Source organism: Danio rerio, chromosome 18, assembly GCF_052040795.2.
Source record: "Danio rerio strain M-AB ecotype USA chromosome 18, GRCz13ab, whole genome shotgun sequence".
In the NCBI taxonomy this organism is placed as follows: Eukaryota; Metazoa; Chordata; class Actinopteri; order Cypriniformes; family Danionidae; genus Danio; species Danio rerio.
In genome coordinates, this window is record NC_141038.1 from 36,107,501 (window position 1) to 36,126,199 (window position 18,699).

General features: G+C 36.1%; 2 protein-coding genes, 1 long non-coding RNA gene and 1 pseudogene across 4 annotated transcripts in view; all 4 read right to left on the bottom strand.

Annotated features, from left to right (window-relative positions):
* LOC141378710 (uncharacterized) overlaps window positions 1-324 on the bottom strand; it is a 1,671-nt gene extending 1,347 nt beyond the window's left edge. The window contains exons 1-2 of the long non-coding RNA XR_015515105.1: window positions 214-324; window positions 19-89 (exon numbers count right to left, since the gene is read on the bottom strand). This is a non-coding gene — a long non-coding RNA (uncharacterized LOC141378710). The remainder of the gene's footprint in view (window positions 1-18; window positions 90-213) is intronic.
* An 11,182-nt stretch (window positions 325-11,506) lies between these two features.
* Window positions 11,507-12,616, bottom strand: LOC147832883 (extracellular calcium-sensing receptor pseudogene; annotated as a pseudogene). The gene has a single exon (XR_015515504.1). The product of XR_015515504.1 is annotated as an extracellular calcium-sensing receptor pseudogene (transcript).
* Window positions 12,617-12,692: 76 nt separating this feature from the next.
* Window positions 12,693-14,356, bottom strand: LOC100537475 (extracellular calcium-sensing receptor). Its single transcript, XM_087292722.1, has 4 exons — window positions 14,213-14,356; window positions 13,330-14,133; window positions 13,009-13,236; window positions 12,693-12,908 (listed from the first exon to the last, which is right to left on the bottom strand). Exons 1-4 carry the CDS (start codon window positions 14,354-14,356, stop codon window positions 12,729-12,731), a joined length of 1,356 nt encoding a protein of 451 aa, XP_087148848.1. The 3' UTR covers window positions 12,693-12,728.
* Window positions 14,357-14,374: 18 nt separating this feature from the next.
* On the bottom strand, window positions 14,375-18,309 carry LOC793043 (extracellular calcium-sensing receptor). The gene is made up of 6 exons (XM_087293687.1): window positions 18,055-18,309; window positions 17,177-17,468; window positions 16,250-17,041; window positions 15,932-16,159; window positions 15,699-15,822; window positions 14,375-15,601 (listed from the first exon to the last, which is right to left on the bottom strand). The coding sequence occupies exons 1-6, from the start codon at window positions 18,267-18,269 to the stop codon at window positions 14,694-14,696; spliced, it is 2,559 nt and encodes an 852-aa protein (XP_087149813.1). The 5' UTR covers window positions 18,270-18,309; the 3' UTR covers window positions 14,375-14,693.
* Window positions 18,310-18,699: the final 390 nt, after the last annotated feature.

Here is an 18,699-nt window from a genome sequence, read left to right on the forward strand (position 1 = left end):
TTTCTGAAATCTTCATACCTGCCTTTTATCCAGCCTCTTTGTTCCAAGTAATTTTTCTTCATCACGGTATAGATGTGTCTATACTGTCCCTTAATCAGATACATTTACAAAACAAAACATCACTTTAGTATAGTGCCAGGGCAAAACTCACAGGTTGTAATAGATCAATGACATAATGTTGACAGTATGTGTTTAAAATAATTGCAAACAAACCTGTTCTGTCTTTAGATGTATGACAGGCGATCATCATCCTCATCTGTCTACCAGTCAGAAATCACAGTTGCTTGTGGATGTTTGAGTCGAGCTTCCTCATATGCATCTATAATAAAACATCACATTGTTGTTAACCTCCCGTAAAGAAAAGTTCAAATCCTGAAATACTTTCAAAGTTAATTAATGCATATAATACCTATAGTGTAAATAATCAGTACACAGAAGGTTGCACAAGATTTATTCGGAGATTCATGCAGAGTGACAGCCTTATGAATCTGAGACCTAGATTTGTAAGATGGTCAAGCACATGCATTATTCTGTACCCATGAAGATTAACCTACCATTGTGAAAAATGTTTGATGATAGCCAATAACAATAAACCATTTCAGCTGTTTGTGAAGCAATTAGTAATGTAATGTCTGAAAAGCTCAATCTATGTTGAAAATATATCAGCAGTTTACAGCTTATAATGGACTTTTAGCACACAACTATAACATGCCTATTCACGTTCAAAAGAGTGTGCCATTGACTTCTTTGGTCGTGATGTGCTGCAAAATGATCTCAATAACCTTTGTTAAACAAGAACAATAAGACTTAACCAACAAATATTGTTACCCATTCATTTAAATCAGAATTTATCACTGTCAATAACATAAAAAAAAACATCAAAATCTGCTTTAAGACGTTCAGTTTTACATTAACTGACCATTACAGCTTGAACAAAAGATATAATTGATTCACATAGGCTAACACATATGAATTAAAGTGCATAGTAATATATTTCTCTTGGATAATTTAAAGAGAATAGTAAACAGTCGAGTTTCGATCATTTTCGTGACTAACTGCATAAACAAGATAAACAATAATATTTTATTAATCCAAAACTATTAGTTTTTATTTACACATATTCACAGAATTAATACTGTTGGATAAGTATACGCCTGTTTTTTCAACATCCACGGTACTTTATAATGTTAAATCAGGAAAAAAACACGTTTTGCCAAGTTAGTTAATGGATTCGTCTACAGAAACTTTCTTTAACGCAAAGTTAGCATACACACAAATTCGTTTCATGTTTCTTTAAAATAATTAAAATAGCTTTCAGTTACTACACACGTTACAATCTAACATTGTGTAAAAGGAACTTTCAGACGTGTTTGTAACTGTTAGCGTTAGCATACATTAGCTCCAGTCGTGTTTCTTAAAGCAAGTTACATTTCGTATCAAACTGTTTTAAATTACTAAACGCTGTTACAACCAAACACCGTGGGAATGTTTTAAGCTCTAAATTCGCTAATTATACAGAACACAAGCAGTAAAAAGCTTACCTTTCTGACCGGAATCCACGTGAAATCTTTTTCTTCTTGTGATCTTTGTGCCATGGTGGTTGACAACCAGCTTTTTGGAGCATTACCGCTACCGTCTGGATTGGAGTTTGGATCAGGAGTTTAGTAACGCATGTGTTTATTATGAAACCAACTTCTGCTTTAAAAAAAAAAAAACAGTCAGCACAGGAGCGTGCTATCTCAAAAATAAGCGAATTTTACATAGTTTTTCTCTAGATGACATGTATAATCTATTTATAAATATTATTGTTTTGTTTGCGTCTAAACATTGCGACCATCCACACTAAATATTCTTTTTTTTTTTTTTTGCTATCGTACCATGAATATTTTCTCAAATTATCATTAAACGTGGAGCTAACAGATTACTAGATAAAATAAGAACTTAATCGGTTGCCATCAGCCCTTGTCAGAAGCGGCTAGGATATGGTTGACCGGAATCGGGCCAGTGCTTTACAGCCGCATCACAACCGCATATGCGCGAGCGAGCTGCGGGCCGCACTCGGCCCGGATAACACTCGCCAATGCCGAGTCGGAGCCGGAGGCGCCGGAGGGCAGCCGAGCTCGGGCCGATTACTGCCTGCTATCTGGGAAGTCAACAACTGGTCACCTAAGAGCAGAGGAGGAACAAAGTTAGTCCACAACTAATGAATTAAAAAAAATAATATAGCCTTTACTGAGGTGAATTTGACAAAAAGGATAGATAATATCTCTCTACAGCCAGGGTTGAAAAAGTACAACAAAAATAGGAAAGCCGAGCTTCCTGAAAATACATACAAAATAAAATAGACACGAGGGTCTCATAACAATCAAACAGCAAAATAGCAAGCAAAAAAGTCTTGCGAACAAGCAAAAAAGTCTTGAAAACAACTTAACTGGAAACTGGACAAGGCAGCAAGAGGTTGGGTTCAGGACTGAACATAGAGCAGGATACAAAGCAGTCTTATATAGAGCAAAGAACAGGTGGTGGTGATTACATTGATTACAGGAGAGTTTAGAGGAACAAGAGTCACTACTGTCATCTAATGTTGAGTATAGGGCAATATGTGCGCCCCCTGGTGGGTTGGAGGATGTGATAAAGTGCTGAGATATTACAATTGGCCTCCCTCCACCTCTCCTTTTGGTAAGTAGATGCTGTGTGTGGTTCCATCTTATCAATCATCTAAGCAATCAGAGAGGAAGCAGAAGTAGAAAGTCGATAAGGAAGGAGATAAGGGGCCATTGACGACCCTACTGCTCGGGGTCTAGAACATCCTGTTGTGGATAGTTTAGTTTTAAAAGGAACAAGCCATTTCTTTAATTCATGCGGGTGTAACAGAGGTCAGCTAGTGAAATGCTGTGCAGGTAAACCTCACTCCTCTGATTTCTAAATGTGCTCTTGTGACTGACCCCAGAGGCCATGGTCTTTAGCCTCCTTGTTAGAGCAACCGACTCCCATGCAGAAGGTCGCCGGTTTGATCCCAGCAAGGTTACATGGGCACAGCTGGCAGAGGTTGTCTAGCTGCGGGTTGAGCCTGTGGTAACCTTTTAACGTCGTAAAAGTCCCTCTCTGCTCCCTCCGCATCTTAGGCAGCAGGCCAAGCTATGTTTAACTTACCGTACATTCACACCGAAAGCGGTGAGAGCGTCAAAGTAGCTGGAAGTCATTTGTTTTCAATGAGAGCCAGCAGCGATAAGCGGCGAGGAGAGTTGAAATCTAGTAAACTTTATGGTAATGAGCTATGACGCGGTTCGGCGGCAAGCAATCAGAATGAAGAAGTCCACCACTTGAAAGGAGTTCAGAGAACAAAGACCTGTGAATTTTGGTTTTGCCCACAGTTGTTCCCAAGGGTTTGATTATTGTGGTTGCCGGATTGTAAATTAATTTCAATGTTTTCTTACAGGAACATGCATTAAATAAGTTATTTGTGAGTTACTGATGAGCATTAAAAAGCGGGAATCTCATGTGACAGTACAAAACAGTATTGCTGCTACAGGATATTTCAGGCGTATGGACACATTGGATATCTTCCATTGTTAAATGAATTTGATAAGAAGTGCACAACATTTTCACGCTAGAAAGCATGTTTTAAGCAGGAATGTAACTGATATGCTGCAATGGCCCCTTTAAATACAAGATCAATGTAGCAAATTTTGATGCTCTTGCTACCGGAGCTGAAGGCAGACAGCGTCGTTGCCAGGCCGGCCAGAGTGACCTTGGACACTCTCCCCGTTTTCGGTGTGAACGCAAGATTAACTGTGGCTCTATTACAGACCTCGTACAGGTTATCATCTGACTAAGTGGTTTCGCCACCTGCGCTAGTGGGTCTCAACTGCTGGATTAGGAAAGAGTTGTCTTCCTCTACCTTGTTCTCCAAAAGGGTTTATTAATATATATATATATATATATATATATATATATATATATATATATATATATATATATATATATATATATATATATATTAGCGCTGTCAAAATTAGTGTGTTAACGCATGCGATTAATTTAAAATAATTAACATGTTAAAAAAAAATTTAACGTCTGCAGCGCGTTGTGTGTGTGTCTGTGTGTGTGTCTGTGTCAGGCCCATTGATGGGTGTCAGGGGTGGAGTGAACGATGTATCTGAATAGGGGTGTGTGCGCGCGAGACGTACCTGAAGGACGTTGGGGGTGAGTTGCGCGCGACATAGGCTACCTGAAGAGCTAGGAGGGATGCGGGGGAGATGGGTGTGCAATGTATTTAACGACCGGTTTGCGAGAAATTATCTTTCATTTGCTGGCATTTGGGAGTCTCTGTGCACTTGCGGGATACTCCTAGTCTTAGCAACTGGATGAATGTAAGGGAGGATTAAGCTAAATTGTTTCTACTCTATAACTAATGTTCTCAACTCATAGCAATACAACTTTACAATGAGTGCAACAGTTTGTATTCTATAGTTTATTATTATAATTTTTCATTTTCCATATCTGCAATTCCTGTTTTTTGGCATTTTGTTGCAGTCCACTTAGAATCCAACATCAATGTTTTCTTTATTGGCATTGATTGTTTTGAAATTTAAATGCCTTTGTTTTATGGCTGTCAAGCCAGGATCTTAATGTTTTATTGTGGGTATGTTGTTTACATGAAGAAATCTGTGTTACAAGTTAAACAAAAATTATATTAAACAATTATATTTTTAATTTTAATTCTAATAAACAATTATATTTTGAATTTAAATAGTTTTTGTCTTGCGTTTACATTCATTTTACATTTGAATAGCCAAAATTACAAGTTTCAGTATTTTAAATGCGATTAATTTTTAAAAAAAAGGTGCGATTAATTAGTTAATTTTTTTTAATCGATTGACAGCACTAATATATATATATATGTGACTGTGTGTAGGCGCTGGGATGCTGAAGAATGCTGCAGGTCAGGTAGGTGTGGTCAATCAAACTTCTTTTATTGTCCTGAGACAAACACAGCAACAAAGGTTTAGTTCGTTTGCAGCTCTGGTGATATTAATGTCAATAGAGAGGCTTTTCCGGACTGCAGGTACACTACATTTTCTCTAAACTTATACATTGCGATGTATAGTGGTTATAAATGTAAATAAAACATACACGAAAATGAAATTAAACTGCCTCTTTTCATCTTTTATCCGAATCACATAATTTCAATACAGTAAACTTTAGTGAAAATAAACAGTAAGCTTATGTAACCAATAATGAACACTTTTTTTAGAAAAGGATCTACAGAACAGGATAAATACGACTCATAAACAACAAAACCCAATTCAGCACGTGCAATATGTAGCATATGTGCTACGGCTAACACAGAACATCACAAAAAAGTAAATAAACATAACGGAGACAAACACAGACCAAAGGTTTAGTTGCAGGTGATATTAATATCTTAAAGTGAAATAAACAGAGTTTCAAAGTTTCACAAATGCCTGTTAATTAATAATTCATAAGACGAGCATCACCAAAGCAGCTTACCAACAGAGAGGCTTCTCCGGACTGCTGGTGAATTATGTAGCACCGCCCCCTACTGTGATAATTAGTAGATAATTAGTTGCCTAGCATCATTAATTTACGGGTCTTTGTCTCTGTCCTATCACAAAACGGCATTCGGGCTATAAAAAGAGGAAAGCATTTGCTACCTGGGATGTGTCACCTGATGAGTTGCTCACATATTGTCCCATTTGAAGCACACCTATACGCAGAGACAGGGTTAAGTATCAGAGAGACACACCCTATGGCTGTTTGCTCGAATGCAACTGAGGGTGTCATTTCCGAAATGCCTGATGAAAACAAAACCATTCTATATTACGCACACACCTTACCGAGCAAAGGAAGAGATGCTCACATCTCAAGGCGCGAACAAGGGGGGAACAAATGTTGTATTTACCCTTTAACTACAAGGAACAAGGGAGGAACCAGAGAAGAACAATGCTTCACTTTAATTTACAACCCTCAAAGGTGGTATTTACCCTTTAAGTACAGGGAACAAGGGGGTAACAAGGGAGGAACAATGCTTCACTTTAATTTACAACCCTCAAATGGGGTATTTACCCTTTAAGTACTGGGAACAAGGGGGCAACAAGAGAGGAACAATGCTTAACTTTAATTTACAACCCTCAAAGGTGGTAAGGGAGGAACAATGCTTCACTTTAATTTACAACCCTTAAATGTGGTATTTACCCTTTTAGTACAGGGAACAAGGGGGTAACAAGGGAGGAACAATGCTTCACTTTAATTTACAACCATCAAAAGTGGTATTTACCCTTTAAGTACAGGGAACAAGGGGGTAACAAGGGAGGAACAGTGCTTCACTTTAATTTACAACCCTCAAATGTGGTATTTACCCTTTAAGTACAGGGAACAAGGAAGGAACAAATACTGTATTTACCCTTTAACTACAGGGAACAAGGAGGGAAGAAGCTGAACTTCAACACTCTAGTGTATACTTAAACACTAAGAACAGAAAAAAAACTACAGCAGTAGTTTTTATTGATTGAAGACCAAATTACTACATTTTTCTATAATGCATCAGCTATATGTTCACTGAAATGCAACAGTTAGCCCCCCTCTGCAAACAGCAGTAAAGATGTGAGCCTGTTTTAATCTGCATTGAACCCTGACGGTAGGGCTATATCATGCAAAGTTATTTGTTGATAGTGAGTTATGGAGACATTGATGGCTGTGGTGAGATCGACGAGTAAACATAAGGTAAGTAGTGTATGGAAATATATTTTATGTTGAATTGCAGATTTTACAATAAGTATACAATATATAGAGTATACAATAAGTGTTCATAATTTCACAGGTTGTAAACCTTTTATTCATTAAACACCCCATATAAAACCCAAGCACTGAATAAGAGTACTAATGTACTTATGCAGGTGCATGTACAGTACATTTGCAGATAGCAATAGGTTGTCACCACCCTTGCATAATTCTTTATATGTATACAATACTTGAAGAAAAGTACATCGTAAACGTAATATACTTACGCGGTTCTTTGCGTGATGAATATCTTATTGTTACTCCCCTTTACGCAAACATTATGGTTTGTTCTTTTGCAATTTAAAGAAAAGTACAATGTTATTTGACTGTACTTACGCGGTACTTTTCATGTTGAATATCTGGTTGTTACCCCCTTACTACCCAAGCATTACAGTTTGTTCACTTATATCTACGTAAACGTTATTTATACTTACACTATTCGTACAGAAAAGTAAACCGTTATTTCACTGTACTTACATGGTAATTTTCATGATGAACATCTGGTTGTTACCCCCTTATTACCCAAGCATTACAGTTTGTTCCTTTATACCTACACATAAGTTCATTATACTTACACAGTATGTACAGAAAAGTACACTGTTATTTCACTGTACTTACTCGGTACTTTGCGGGTTGTAAAAGAAAGCATTACCAATTTTTATTGTGCTGTAACAAACATGGCCAACCAGACACAATTATTTTGCTTTTTATTCAACAAATGAGCTAACTTTTGCCCAAGGAAGACTTGATGGTCAGTGGTAATCCGATTCCAAGGAATTTATGACCCAAAGGAATGTACCCACAGCACAAAAGAACTGAACAAGACTTCTTTAAGCTCCTTGCTTAAGACTAATGTTTTAATGTAAACTTTACTCTCTCTTTATGTGTAATTATGTGTTTTGCAACGTTTCCCTTACTTCTGTATTAATATTTTGGTTTTAATACCTCTGCATAAAATGTTTAACTCTACTGAAGCTAAACAAGCTCATTAACTGTTCATTTTATTGTTCTGACATTTTATTTTAATACGAGTGCAACATATTACCATTTTAAGAGACTTGAACATTTCTGCCTATGCAAATTCATCTGCCTTGAACAAAGAACCTTAAAACTCATAATTCAAGGAAGTTAGATTCTAATTGGTCAACTTTCCATGGAGGGTGGATCCAAACCCGCCCTATAAAGCTTGTGTTCAAAAGCAACACCCTCTCTCTTGAAAAAAGCTCTCGTAAAAAACTTATGCGCCTAACTGGGTAGGATAAACTTTTAATTTGATAGGAAAAAGAAAATTTACAATCTAAGGAAAAGAAGACCAAATTAATGAATTGTGTATAAATTAAATAAACAAAAATTGAGGGAACACTTCAATCCTGCCTCAGAAATGCGAAACAACCACAAGAGTAAACTTAAATATTTTATTATTTGGTTCTCAAATCAATTAACAATTAATGAAGCATACGTTTTCATAAGAAGGATTAAAAAAAACAACAAACAAAAGATCTAGCTCAGTGGTCCGTTCTTCGTACCTTGCTTAAATGATCTAAGATGATTTGGCAGATCCGGGATCTTTTAATTTTGATAAATATCTATTGTTTGTTTAATATGACACGCAATAACTTTCCACATTTGTTGTGAGCTGCAGGCTTTACACTTTCTTGTGTCAAGAGTATTCATCATGTATTTCAAGGCATATCAATGTACTTAGTTCTACATGTAGAAAGGATTTTCTTTAGAATAACTGGATGTTTACAAAAGCATTTTGATATTGGTAAAGGCATAATGCAACTTTTGTGAAGCATAATCACTGGCATATTAACTGCCAACACATGTTTATGACTGCATTAATGTATTATTTATTTTTTTAAAAAGTCACATATTCTGCATTTCTATTATCATACACAAATTGTACTAAAGCAATCTAAAAAGTTCATATAAAAAAAGTTTTTTCTTTGCACCACCAGGTGGCAGTCTTTGTACTTTCATTTCGGGGATGCAGATTGCATAAGTTTTATTAATATATATAACTTTATTTATTTTATTAATAACTATAACTTATATAATATAACAATTTCACAAATGCAGACAATAACATATGAAACCAACAAAAAACTAAAAACAATTACAGTGATCATGAACTATTGACGGGCGAGGTAGTGGCGCGGTAGGTAGAGCTGTCATCTCACAGCAAGAAGGTCGCTGGTTTGAACCTCGGCTTAGTTGGCGTTTCTGTGTGGAGTTTGCATGTTCTCCCTGCCTTTGTGTGAGTTTCCTCCAGGTGCTCCGGTTTCCCCCACAGTCCAAAGACATGTGGTACAGGTGAATTGTGTAGGCTAAATTGTCTGTAGTGTATGAGTGTGTGTGTGAATGTTTCCCAGAGATGGGTTGCGCCTGGAAGGGCATCCGCTTCGTAAAAACTTGCTGGATAAGTTGGCGGTTCATTCTGCTGTGGCAACCCCGGATTAATAAAAGGACTAAGCCGACAAGAAAATGACTGAATGAATGAACTATTGACTGAATTGAATTTTTTACAAGATGATAGTGAAATGAAAGGCTTGAGCTTTAAGGTCTGCTGCAGATGATTCCAAGCATCAGCAGCAGAAAACTGAAAAGAGTGGTGACCAAATCAAGTGTGAACTTTGGGTATGCAAAGGTTAATGAAATTACTAGAGCACAGATTTCGACGTGTTTCCTGAATGATAAGAAGTGACTGCAAACATAGTGGAGTTTTTCCAATAAGAGTTTTGTTAATGAATAGAAACCATTGAATTTGTCGAAGAATACAGTTGACAGTGATGAGTATTAAATAGTGCATGATAATTAATGACATGTTGCTAGCTTTGTTTAGAGACAAACTGCTGACCTGGGCTAAGACATTTGTTTGACTTTAGGAACATTAAACTAAATAGACTACTTTATATAAAGGGGTCTTAAGAATATGTAGCATTTTTAAGAAAAAAATAATGATTTATTGATTAGTTCCCAACAACAAAGACCACATTCCTAAAGTAATTAACTCTACAAGTAATATGGCTATTAGTAAAACATTTTTTACAAACGTTTTAAATGCAAGAAAAAAAATTGAAATGAACAGTTGACACTGTTTGAAGAGACCAATAGTGTGGAGGAACTATGACATCAATTTGTATGCAAAAACCCGGGAGCGAGTCAGCATTTTAGCACTTCCGGTTCCCTCGTCCCAAAGTCAATGGGTTTTTTGTATGGGGTTCAGTAAAATCGCTTAAATAAGGTCCGTGGCTAACACAAATTCAACATACTTTCACGTTTTGTTCTATGACATAAAACACATCAGTTACAGCACCCTCTTCAATTTTTAATTCGGCCATGCTTCTTTAAAAAGAAGGTTGCTATCAAGTTGTTGACTGTCATTTTAACGTGATCTAGTGATTTTTTCTTCATCTGAACACATTTTACTCTGTCATAACTGCAATATTTACACTCCTTCATAAAACGTATAGCAGATGTGACTGTATTGGGCTGCTTTTCGCTGTACGTCGTGACATAAAAGGAATATTAAATATGTTGCTCTGTGTCCATGATGGAACTTGCAGGCATTTGATAGACTTGTTCCTCCTCACGCCTCATTTCTGTCGTCTGTTAAGATAAGCAAGCTGTGTGCACGCGCGCGATACACTTATTTAAATATGTCTGATGATAATACAATGTAGGCAGATTTATACACGCAGTTTTAAAACTTTTAGAACAACCGCAAAGCAAAACAGATGTATTTACCACGTAAAAACGGTCCAAAAGGCACGTAGGTGTAAGTGTTTTTGCGTATTTATTTGTTTATAATATATAGCGTGGATTATAATATAATAAACAGAGACTCTTTGTCAGGGATATTATTTCTAAAAATAAGCTTGACAAGTCGTCTGTAGCAGGGTGGGGCTGACGTCACAGGCGGGCGCCCTGAGGGCAGTGTAGTCCATTTATAGCCTAATGTTAGCTTTTCAAATCTTGCGTTTGCATTTAAGATCCAAAAGTGCTCAAAGTTGTATTTTCGTGTGAGGATTATCCGGCTGGACAAAACATGTAAGTGTAATGAACAGTGTTTGAACACAGAGCTTATTATTTGCAATCTTCGAAAAGCCTATGGGAAATTTGAAAGGGATTTTCACGAGGGAACCAGTTTTATGCTAGCAGCCGATTAGCCTACAAAGTGACGTCATAGTTCCTCCTCTCTATAAGGGTTGGATCAGGACATACAACCTGTATGGAGAGTTTTTATAAACTTCCATTGGAAAAAAAGGGCGATCTCTAAAAGTGAATTTTACATGGTACAGTTGCTGTTTATTCTGTGATTAACCCAAATGTATGCAGTTTATGTCCTGTTTGTGGAAAAAAAAATAGTTTTATGTAGGGTATGAGACTGTCAATTATTTGATTTTTATCTTTTTTGTTCAGTAAGTTTAATATAATCTTTATGGTTGAGAGTTTTATTGGGCATTGTTGGGTATCATTATACGCAATTTTTTTATTATTATAGGTGAATCAAAAATGGCAATATATATAAGCAAGATTCATAAAATTGAAGAACTAGGTGTGTGTTTGTGTGTATGTATATATATATATATATTTTTTAAAGCTCTATAAGACTTAAATTTCTTTTTCTATCAGTGTTACAATGGTGCAATTTGCTATGTTAAAAATATTTTTTTTCTTTTTATAATGTTTTATAATAATTGAGTCTATAATTATTTTTCTTCTTTGGCGTTATTGTATTAGAAGTGTTTTGTGACTATGAAAATGTAACATAAATGTCTGGTAAATCTCAAATCTGCTCTATGATAATTAACAGCTTTTTAGCTCTATGCTAAAAAACACAACTTTTCTTACAGGTATATTTATTGTAGTGTAATGTCTGACAATGAATTTATCTATAGCACAAAACATGTTTATATCTCAGTTATTTTCCTTTTATAATATACAAATTGCAATGTATTATTTTAGCAAGTACAGTTTATATTAATGACTATTTATTTATCTTCGCCATGACATGCTTTTTAGTGTTAATTTCTGGTCTCAGTAAAATTACATAGCACTTTGGCAAGAAAATACAGAAAAGTAATCCAAAGGATGACACCAAAATAGCAAATATCTCCACAGCTACGATAAACTTTCCAGGAGAGCTGATATAAGCTGGGATAAATGTGATCCATACAGCACAAAATATGAGCATACTGAATGTGATGAATTTAGCCTCATTGAAATTGTCAGGTAGTTTCCTTCCGAGAAAAGCCAAAACAAAGCAAAGGACAGCCAGGAGACCAATATAACCCAGTACAGCCCAGAAACCAGTAGCTGAACCTACATTGCATTCTAAAATAACTTTTTCTTGGTAATGCTTCATGTTCATATATGGAAATGGTGGTGATAATATTAACCAAAGTGCACATATAAGGAGCTGTATAAAAGTAAAGCTAACAACACTGAGTCTTTGTTGAAGAGGCCCAAACCATTTCATGACATTACTTCCTGGAAGTGTAGCTTTGAAGGCCATTAACACCACTAATGTTTTCCCCAGAACACATGAGATACAGAGGACAAAAGTGATCCCAAACGCTGTGTGTCGCAACATACACGACCACTCAGTGGGACGACCAATGAAAGTGAGTGAACAGAGGAAACACAGAGTCAGTGAGAAGAGCAGTAGGAAACTCAGTTCTGAATTGTTAGCTCTTACTATAGGTGTGCTTCTGTAAATATAGAAAATAAGTGTGACTACTATAGTAAAAAATGCCCCAATTAAAGAAAACAATCCCAAAAGTATTCCCATTATTTCATCATATGACAAAAATTCAATTTCTTTTGGGATACAGGCATCTCCTCTTGTATTTGACCACTGTGTAACAGGGCATTTAAGGCAATCAACTGAATCTAGAAAAAAGAAAGTCAGATACTTATTAATTTGAAATCATAATTGAGGATTGACAAAATGCAAGGCTTTCAAATATTGTACCAGTTTTGTTACTAATCTCTCCTGGTGGGCACAGTATACAGTCATAACAACAGACCGGTCTTCCTTTCTGCATTGCTTTCCTGGTGCCTGAGGGACAGCTTGTACTGCACACAGATACAGGCACCTGCAAAACATTCAAATAATATTATATGTATTATTGTGGTATTTTCTCACATGCGAGTACAAAAAAAGAAAAGAAAAAAAAAACAAAAAAAGAAGTTTACCTGATCTCCCCCTTCTCTCCAGACTACCTTAACATTATTCATGGAGAACCGTTGATCTTTAGGCAGAGAGGCATCATAGTAGCCAATAGTTTCCACATCTATTTTGCCTCTGTCAACACTTTGAAGATTGATCAGCTCATATCTTGCTGGTGAATCCCCGTTGCTATCAAAGAAGACACTTTCTCCCCCAGGTGTTGTGAAATTTACACTTTGCAAGGAGTTTAAAAGCTTTCATATGCAAATAAAATAAAAGGTTCAGTTGTGCAAGCTAAATAAACACAGTATATTTTATACAATTCTAACAAAATTTTCTGGTCTTACCTGCCAAGGCTTTATTTCTGCAAGTTTCAGACAGGCGTTAGGACTGGAGCTTTTATTTTCCTCACATAAGAGTAGATTATTAATTGCATGAGCTACCGCATAAACAGCTTTATATATATTGTTTGAGAACCTTAAGTCAGTCAAATCTGTAAAAGAGTTTTGCACATCACTTAAGTTTTCAGATCCATTACACCTTTTTGTTAATTTACTAGTAGTGAATGAACAGTCAAAGACATGCTCCCAAAAATCTTTAACAAATATGCTGTTAGGAAATTGAGAGGGATTAACTTTCTGTAGAAAAGAGCCCAGTCCAGGTATTTGAGCATTGCGGACAGCAAATCCAATAGAGCCAGTAAGTAAAGTGTGACCATAGATATCTGCTAGAGAGTCATCTGTGATCCAGGCATCACTGCCAATCCACTGCAGTCCTGTGACATTCTGCTTGTAGAGCTCATCTACTAATAATTTGATCTCTCTGTGTGACATGAAGGCCATTATTACCTTAGATGTAGAGCTTCTTATGATGTTCACAATTCTCAGTATTTCAGTGTATTGACTTGTACTTTCAAAGGCTTCAATGTATTCAATGCAAACCCCTTCCTCAGTAGCAGATTTGATAAAAGTGGTTATCCCATCTATACCATAATCATTTTTATTGCTTAATGCCCCCACCCATGTCCAGCCAAAATGTCTGACCAGCTGGGCCAGTGCTCTGCTTTGATAGAAGTCATTGGGAATAGTTCTGAAAAAGGAGGGATATTCCTTTCTGTTGCTCAAGCAAGCACATGTAGCAAAATGACTGATCTATCAAAGAGAAAATTTTAAGTGTATTTGAAATAGTGAAAGTATACATCAAATTTAACAATGCAAAAACACAGCTTACCACAGGTATATGAAAATTTCCAACTATTTTTGCAAAGCTCATAGTTGGTGTTGATCCAGAATGTCCAATGATGGCTTGCACGGTTTGAGGTTTAGAGCAGTTTGCTCCTGGTTCTGACTGCTCTTGATTATTAACTAATGTCATTGCAGCTCCTAGTATGTTACTAAATCTTCCTTGATCTTTTTTTGTAGTAATAATAACAATCATTATTATTTATTTACATATGTATTGTTTTTATAATAGGGTAAAACTCTCTCTCACACACACACAAAAACACATAGAGGGACAAATCGTTTTCATCTAGGGTGTCACTGTATATTATTGTTAAACACCCCAAATGTATTATATTATGTATATATATATTATGTAAAACTGGGCTCTGCAAAATAACACTTACACAAACAAATGTATTTTACCTGAGGTTAATTTATAATAATAATAATCATTTTATTCAATTCATTTCTCTGAGAATGTCAGCCATTCAGTTTGACGTTAATTTACCCATGATGTGCTTTTTGGAATTCTTGTCTGGTTTAAATAAAATTACATAGCATTTTGGGAGAAAAATGCAGAATAGTAAACCAAAACTTGAAGCTAAAATAGCAAATATCTCTACGGCCACAGTAAACTTCCCGGGCGAGCTTACATAAGCTGGAATAAAACCAATCCATACAGCACAGAATATGAGCATACTGAATGTAATGAATTTGGCTTCATTAAACTTGTCAGGCAATTTACGTGCCAGAAAAGCCAAAATAAAACACAAAAGAGCCAGACATCCTATGTAACCCAGAACAGCCCAGAACCCTATTGATGAACCTACATGACATTCTAAAATGATCTTTTCCTTAAAGTAATTAAAATTTTTAAAGGGAAATGGTGGAGAAATTGTTAACCAAAGCACACAAATAAGCACTTGTATGAGTGTGAATCCAAGAACACTGAGCCTCTGTTGAGGAGGACCAAACCATTTCATGACATTACTTCCTGGAAGTGTAGCTTTGAAAGCCATTAACACCACTATTGTTTTCCCCAGAACACATGAGATACAGAGGACAAAAGTGATCCCAAACGCTGTGTGTCGCAACATACAGGACCACTCAGTAGGTTGACCAATGAAAGTGAGTGAACAGAGAAAACAACACATAAGTGAAAACAGAAGCAAAAAGCTCAACTCTGAATTGTTGGCTTTCACTATTGGTGTGTTTTTATACCGGAAAAATATGACTGCAATTATCATTGTTACAAATGCACCAACAATGGAAATCGTTGTAAGCAAGATTCCCATGATCTCTTCAAAAGACAGAAATTCAGTCTCCTTCTCAACACATACATCCTTTTGCAGATTTGACCACAATTCTTGATGGCACCGCAGACATGTTACTGAATCTAAATTAGATGTAATAGATAAAATGTACAATAATTAGTTTTAGTTCTGACCTAACAATAATAATTATTTATTAAATTTTCCATTTTATTATTTTACCTGTAGTGTTACTGATCTCTCCATCTGCACATGATATGCAGTCGTAACAACATATAAACTTTCCCTTTTTAACTGCTTTTCTAGTGCCAGGTGAGCAGCTCTCACTGCACACAGATACTGGGACCTGCAACAGAAATTCCACTTGCACATTATTAGCATGTTATTGTCTATTGCATAGACTTCCAATAGTCATCATCATCACACACAACATTTTTTCATTGTTTTATCCTCACCTTTGTTGCATTATTTGACCACACAATTGAAGCCACATTCACTGCCAAACGATCTTTCACAGGAAGAGAAGCATCATAAAGCCCAACAGTGACAAACTGATCGTGTTTTCCATTACTCGGGTGCCAATTTATTACCTCATATCGTGCAACTGCCTCACCATTCTCATCAAAGTATACATCCTCACCATCTTTGGTTTTGAAACGTACCTTTCGCAGGTGCTTCAGAAACTGTTCGTGAGATAAAATAGTTTTTAATAATAGCAGTCAACCTTAAACATTCTGTATTTTATTTATCGTTTTTAGTCTAGATATACCCACAGTTATAGGATCAAGCTGTTTCTTTGAGGCACATTTTTCCTTGCAGCCCAAAAGTTCATGAAGAGTGTGAGCAACAGCATAAACTCCTTTGTACACATTGCTGAATATAGGCATAAGTGACATGTCAGTAAAACTGTTTTGCATCTGGGACAGTTCTTCATTGCCTGTGCATGCATTCATAGACACTGAATCATCCTTGTTGGGGTATTTACACTGATACAGTGATTCCCAGAGCTCTGAAAATATGGTACTTCCAGAGGATTTTAGTTGTTTGATGTTTAAAATATATTCCTTTAGACCTGTCACTTCTGTTTTGGGTATTGCTAGACCAACAGCCCCTTGTAAAATGTGATGCGTATCCATAGTGGCAATGACTGAATCAGAGATCCATCCCTCTGTACCTACCCACTGGTATCCAGTAATATTATATTCAACAAACTTATGCAACAGAACCTCCAAGTCCCAGTGCACAAGAAATGCCACAATCACTCGTGAAGTTGAGCTTTTAATCTGTTCTATTATCCTTATTACTTTATCTTCAGCATATGTTCTGAAAAATGGCACAGAATATTCCAAACAAATTCCCATCTGTTCAGCCACTTTGGTGAAAGTGGCCATCCCATTATTACCATAATCATCATCTGTTCTTATGGCTCCCACCCAGGTCCAGCCAAAGTGTCTAACCAGTTCTGCCAGTGCTCTGCTCTGGTAGTAATCGCTCGTAATAGTTCGAAGAAATGAGGGGTATTTGACTTTGTCACTGAGACATTCACAGGTGGCATAGTGACTGATCTAAGAGAGAATTAAAAGCTTTACTAGTATAAATACATTTAACTTACTGTTAAGTTATCATACGTTGTTACATTTTCTGAAACTCCATAGTTTATAAATGTTATCATTTTAATGTTATGTAAGAAGAAATTATACCATGGGAAGGTTGAATGGTCCAATAGTTTTTGCCATCGCCATGCATGCCGATGAGGTTGTGTCTCCTAGAATGGTTTGGACATATGCCTGCTTTGTGCAGGGTCCATCGGACGTTGTGTTCTCATGTGCATTAGCAAGTGCCATAGTCACTCTGACAGCCATTGCCATTGAACCACATGTATCATATATCCTGTAGCCTAATGAGACCCCAGGTATCAGAGTGGAACTGTTATTGATTTCCTCCACAGCAAAAAGCATGGACTGCACATACTGGAAGTCTCTATAATTTAGGCTTGTATAAATGGATAAATGAATGAATAATTAAATAAATACATATGTAGCTAGATAAGCATCCAAACAAATGACATAAATAATCTTTATATATATTAGGGCTGCACAATAATGGAAAAAATGACATTGCAATGTATTTCTTTTCTTTGCGATCTATATATTGCGATATGAAAAACTTACTAACAGTATTTGGTTATTCAAACAGATTAATCAAATGTAAAATAACACTGCATTGTCTTCATCATATACATTTTTTTATATTGTTATTACTTTATTAAACTTCTTTATGCACTATTAAAATGCTTTACAGTCTCTTAAAATGCTCACACAGTCACAGGCCTTAAAACACATGCAGATAATAAACTTTCTCACTTTCAAGGTTAAATTGTGCAGAAACTCTTGCAGCTTTGACCTGTGGTTTCTAGTCAACTACAATCCCAACTCATTATTGCATATTCTGCGATGTGACTACACACATTAAGATATTAAAGCTCACATTATATATTGTGCTGATCTAATATTAAAAATTATTATTATTATATCTAATATTAACTAATATTAAAAATTAACCAATTTGTTTGATATACCTGATGCACTTCAGCGGTGGTGGTGTAACAGAATATGTAAGTTGTCTGATCTCCCAGCTGCTATGGAAGGAGAAAACACCTCCAATTATGATGTCTCCATCTTTCCATAACTGAGGGTACACAGGCTGTCCTTGCAGAGTACAGGCAGTTTCATTGGCCTTGGCAAAAGAAATGATGTTCATAACTACATGTATGAGCGCAAAAAGCGGCTCCATACACCCAATAGACACTGTGCTGTACCAGATATGAATGCAATAGGTTGGAACTGGTAATATTTTCTGTTATTTATAGTGATGAGAGGTACTAAACCTCTATGGGCAGTGACACATTTGGACTTTTCCACCCTGACATGATAAAGGGACCATTCTGTCTATATGTCTGGTTAGATTTTATTTACATTACTTTCAACTTTATTGTCATTACACATGTACCAGTACAAGGCAATGAAATGCAGTTTAGGTCTAACCAGCTGTGCAATAGCAGCAAGTGCAGGATACAGGTATAAGTTATAAAGTGCAGTTATATAAAACTATGTTGTTATTTACATATGGGTGTACTATGAATATACTATTATGTATAGGTTGGATTAGCTATGAACAAATATTTTAAATAAATGAATATATGCACAGATTGCTAGTAATAATC

What these genes read in the sequence shown, in the direction of transcription:
- LOC100537475 (XM_087292722.1), bottom strand. Translation starts at nt 14,356, where the DNA reads ATGACATTAGTTAATAATCAAGAGCAGTCAGAACCAGGAGCAAACTGC. An exon ending in GAAATTTTCATATACCTGTG is followed by an intron (nt 14,134 to 14,212) that starts GTAAGCTGTGTT and finishes TCTCTTTGATAG; the next exon opens with ATCAGTCATTTTGCTACATG. An exon ending in CAGAAATAAAGCCTTGGCAG is followed by an intron (nt 13,237 to 13,329) that starts GTAAGACCAGAA and finishes TGCATATGAAAG; the next exon opens with CTTTTAAACTCCTTGCAAAG.
- LOC793043 (XM_087293687.1), bottom strand. Translation starts at nt 18,269, where the DNA reads ATGGAGCCGCTTTTTGCGCTCATACATGTAGTTATGAACATCATTTCT. An exon ending in CCACCGCTGAAGTGCATCAG is followed by an intron (nt 17,469 to 18,054) that starts GTATATCAAACA and finishes CATTTATACAAG; the next exon opens with CCTAAATTATAGAGACTTCC. An exon ending in GGTCAAATAATGCAACAAAG is followed by an intron (nt 15,823 to 15,931) that starts GTGAGGATAAAA and finishes TTTCTGTTGCAG; the next exon opens with GTCCCAGTATCTGTGTGCAG.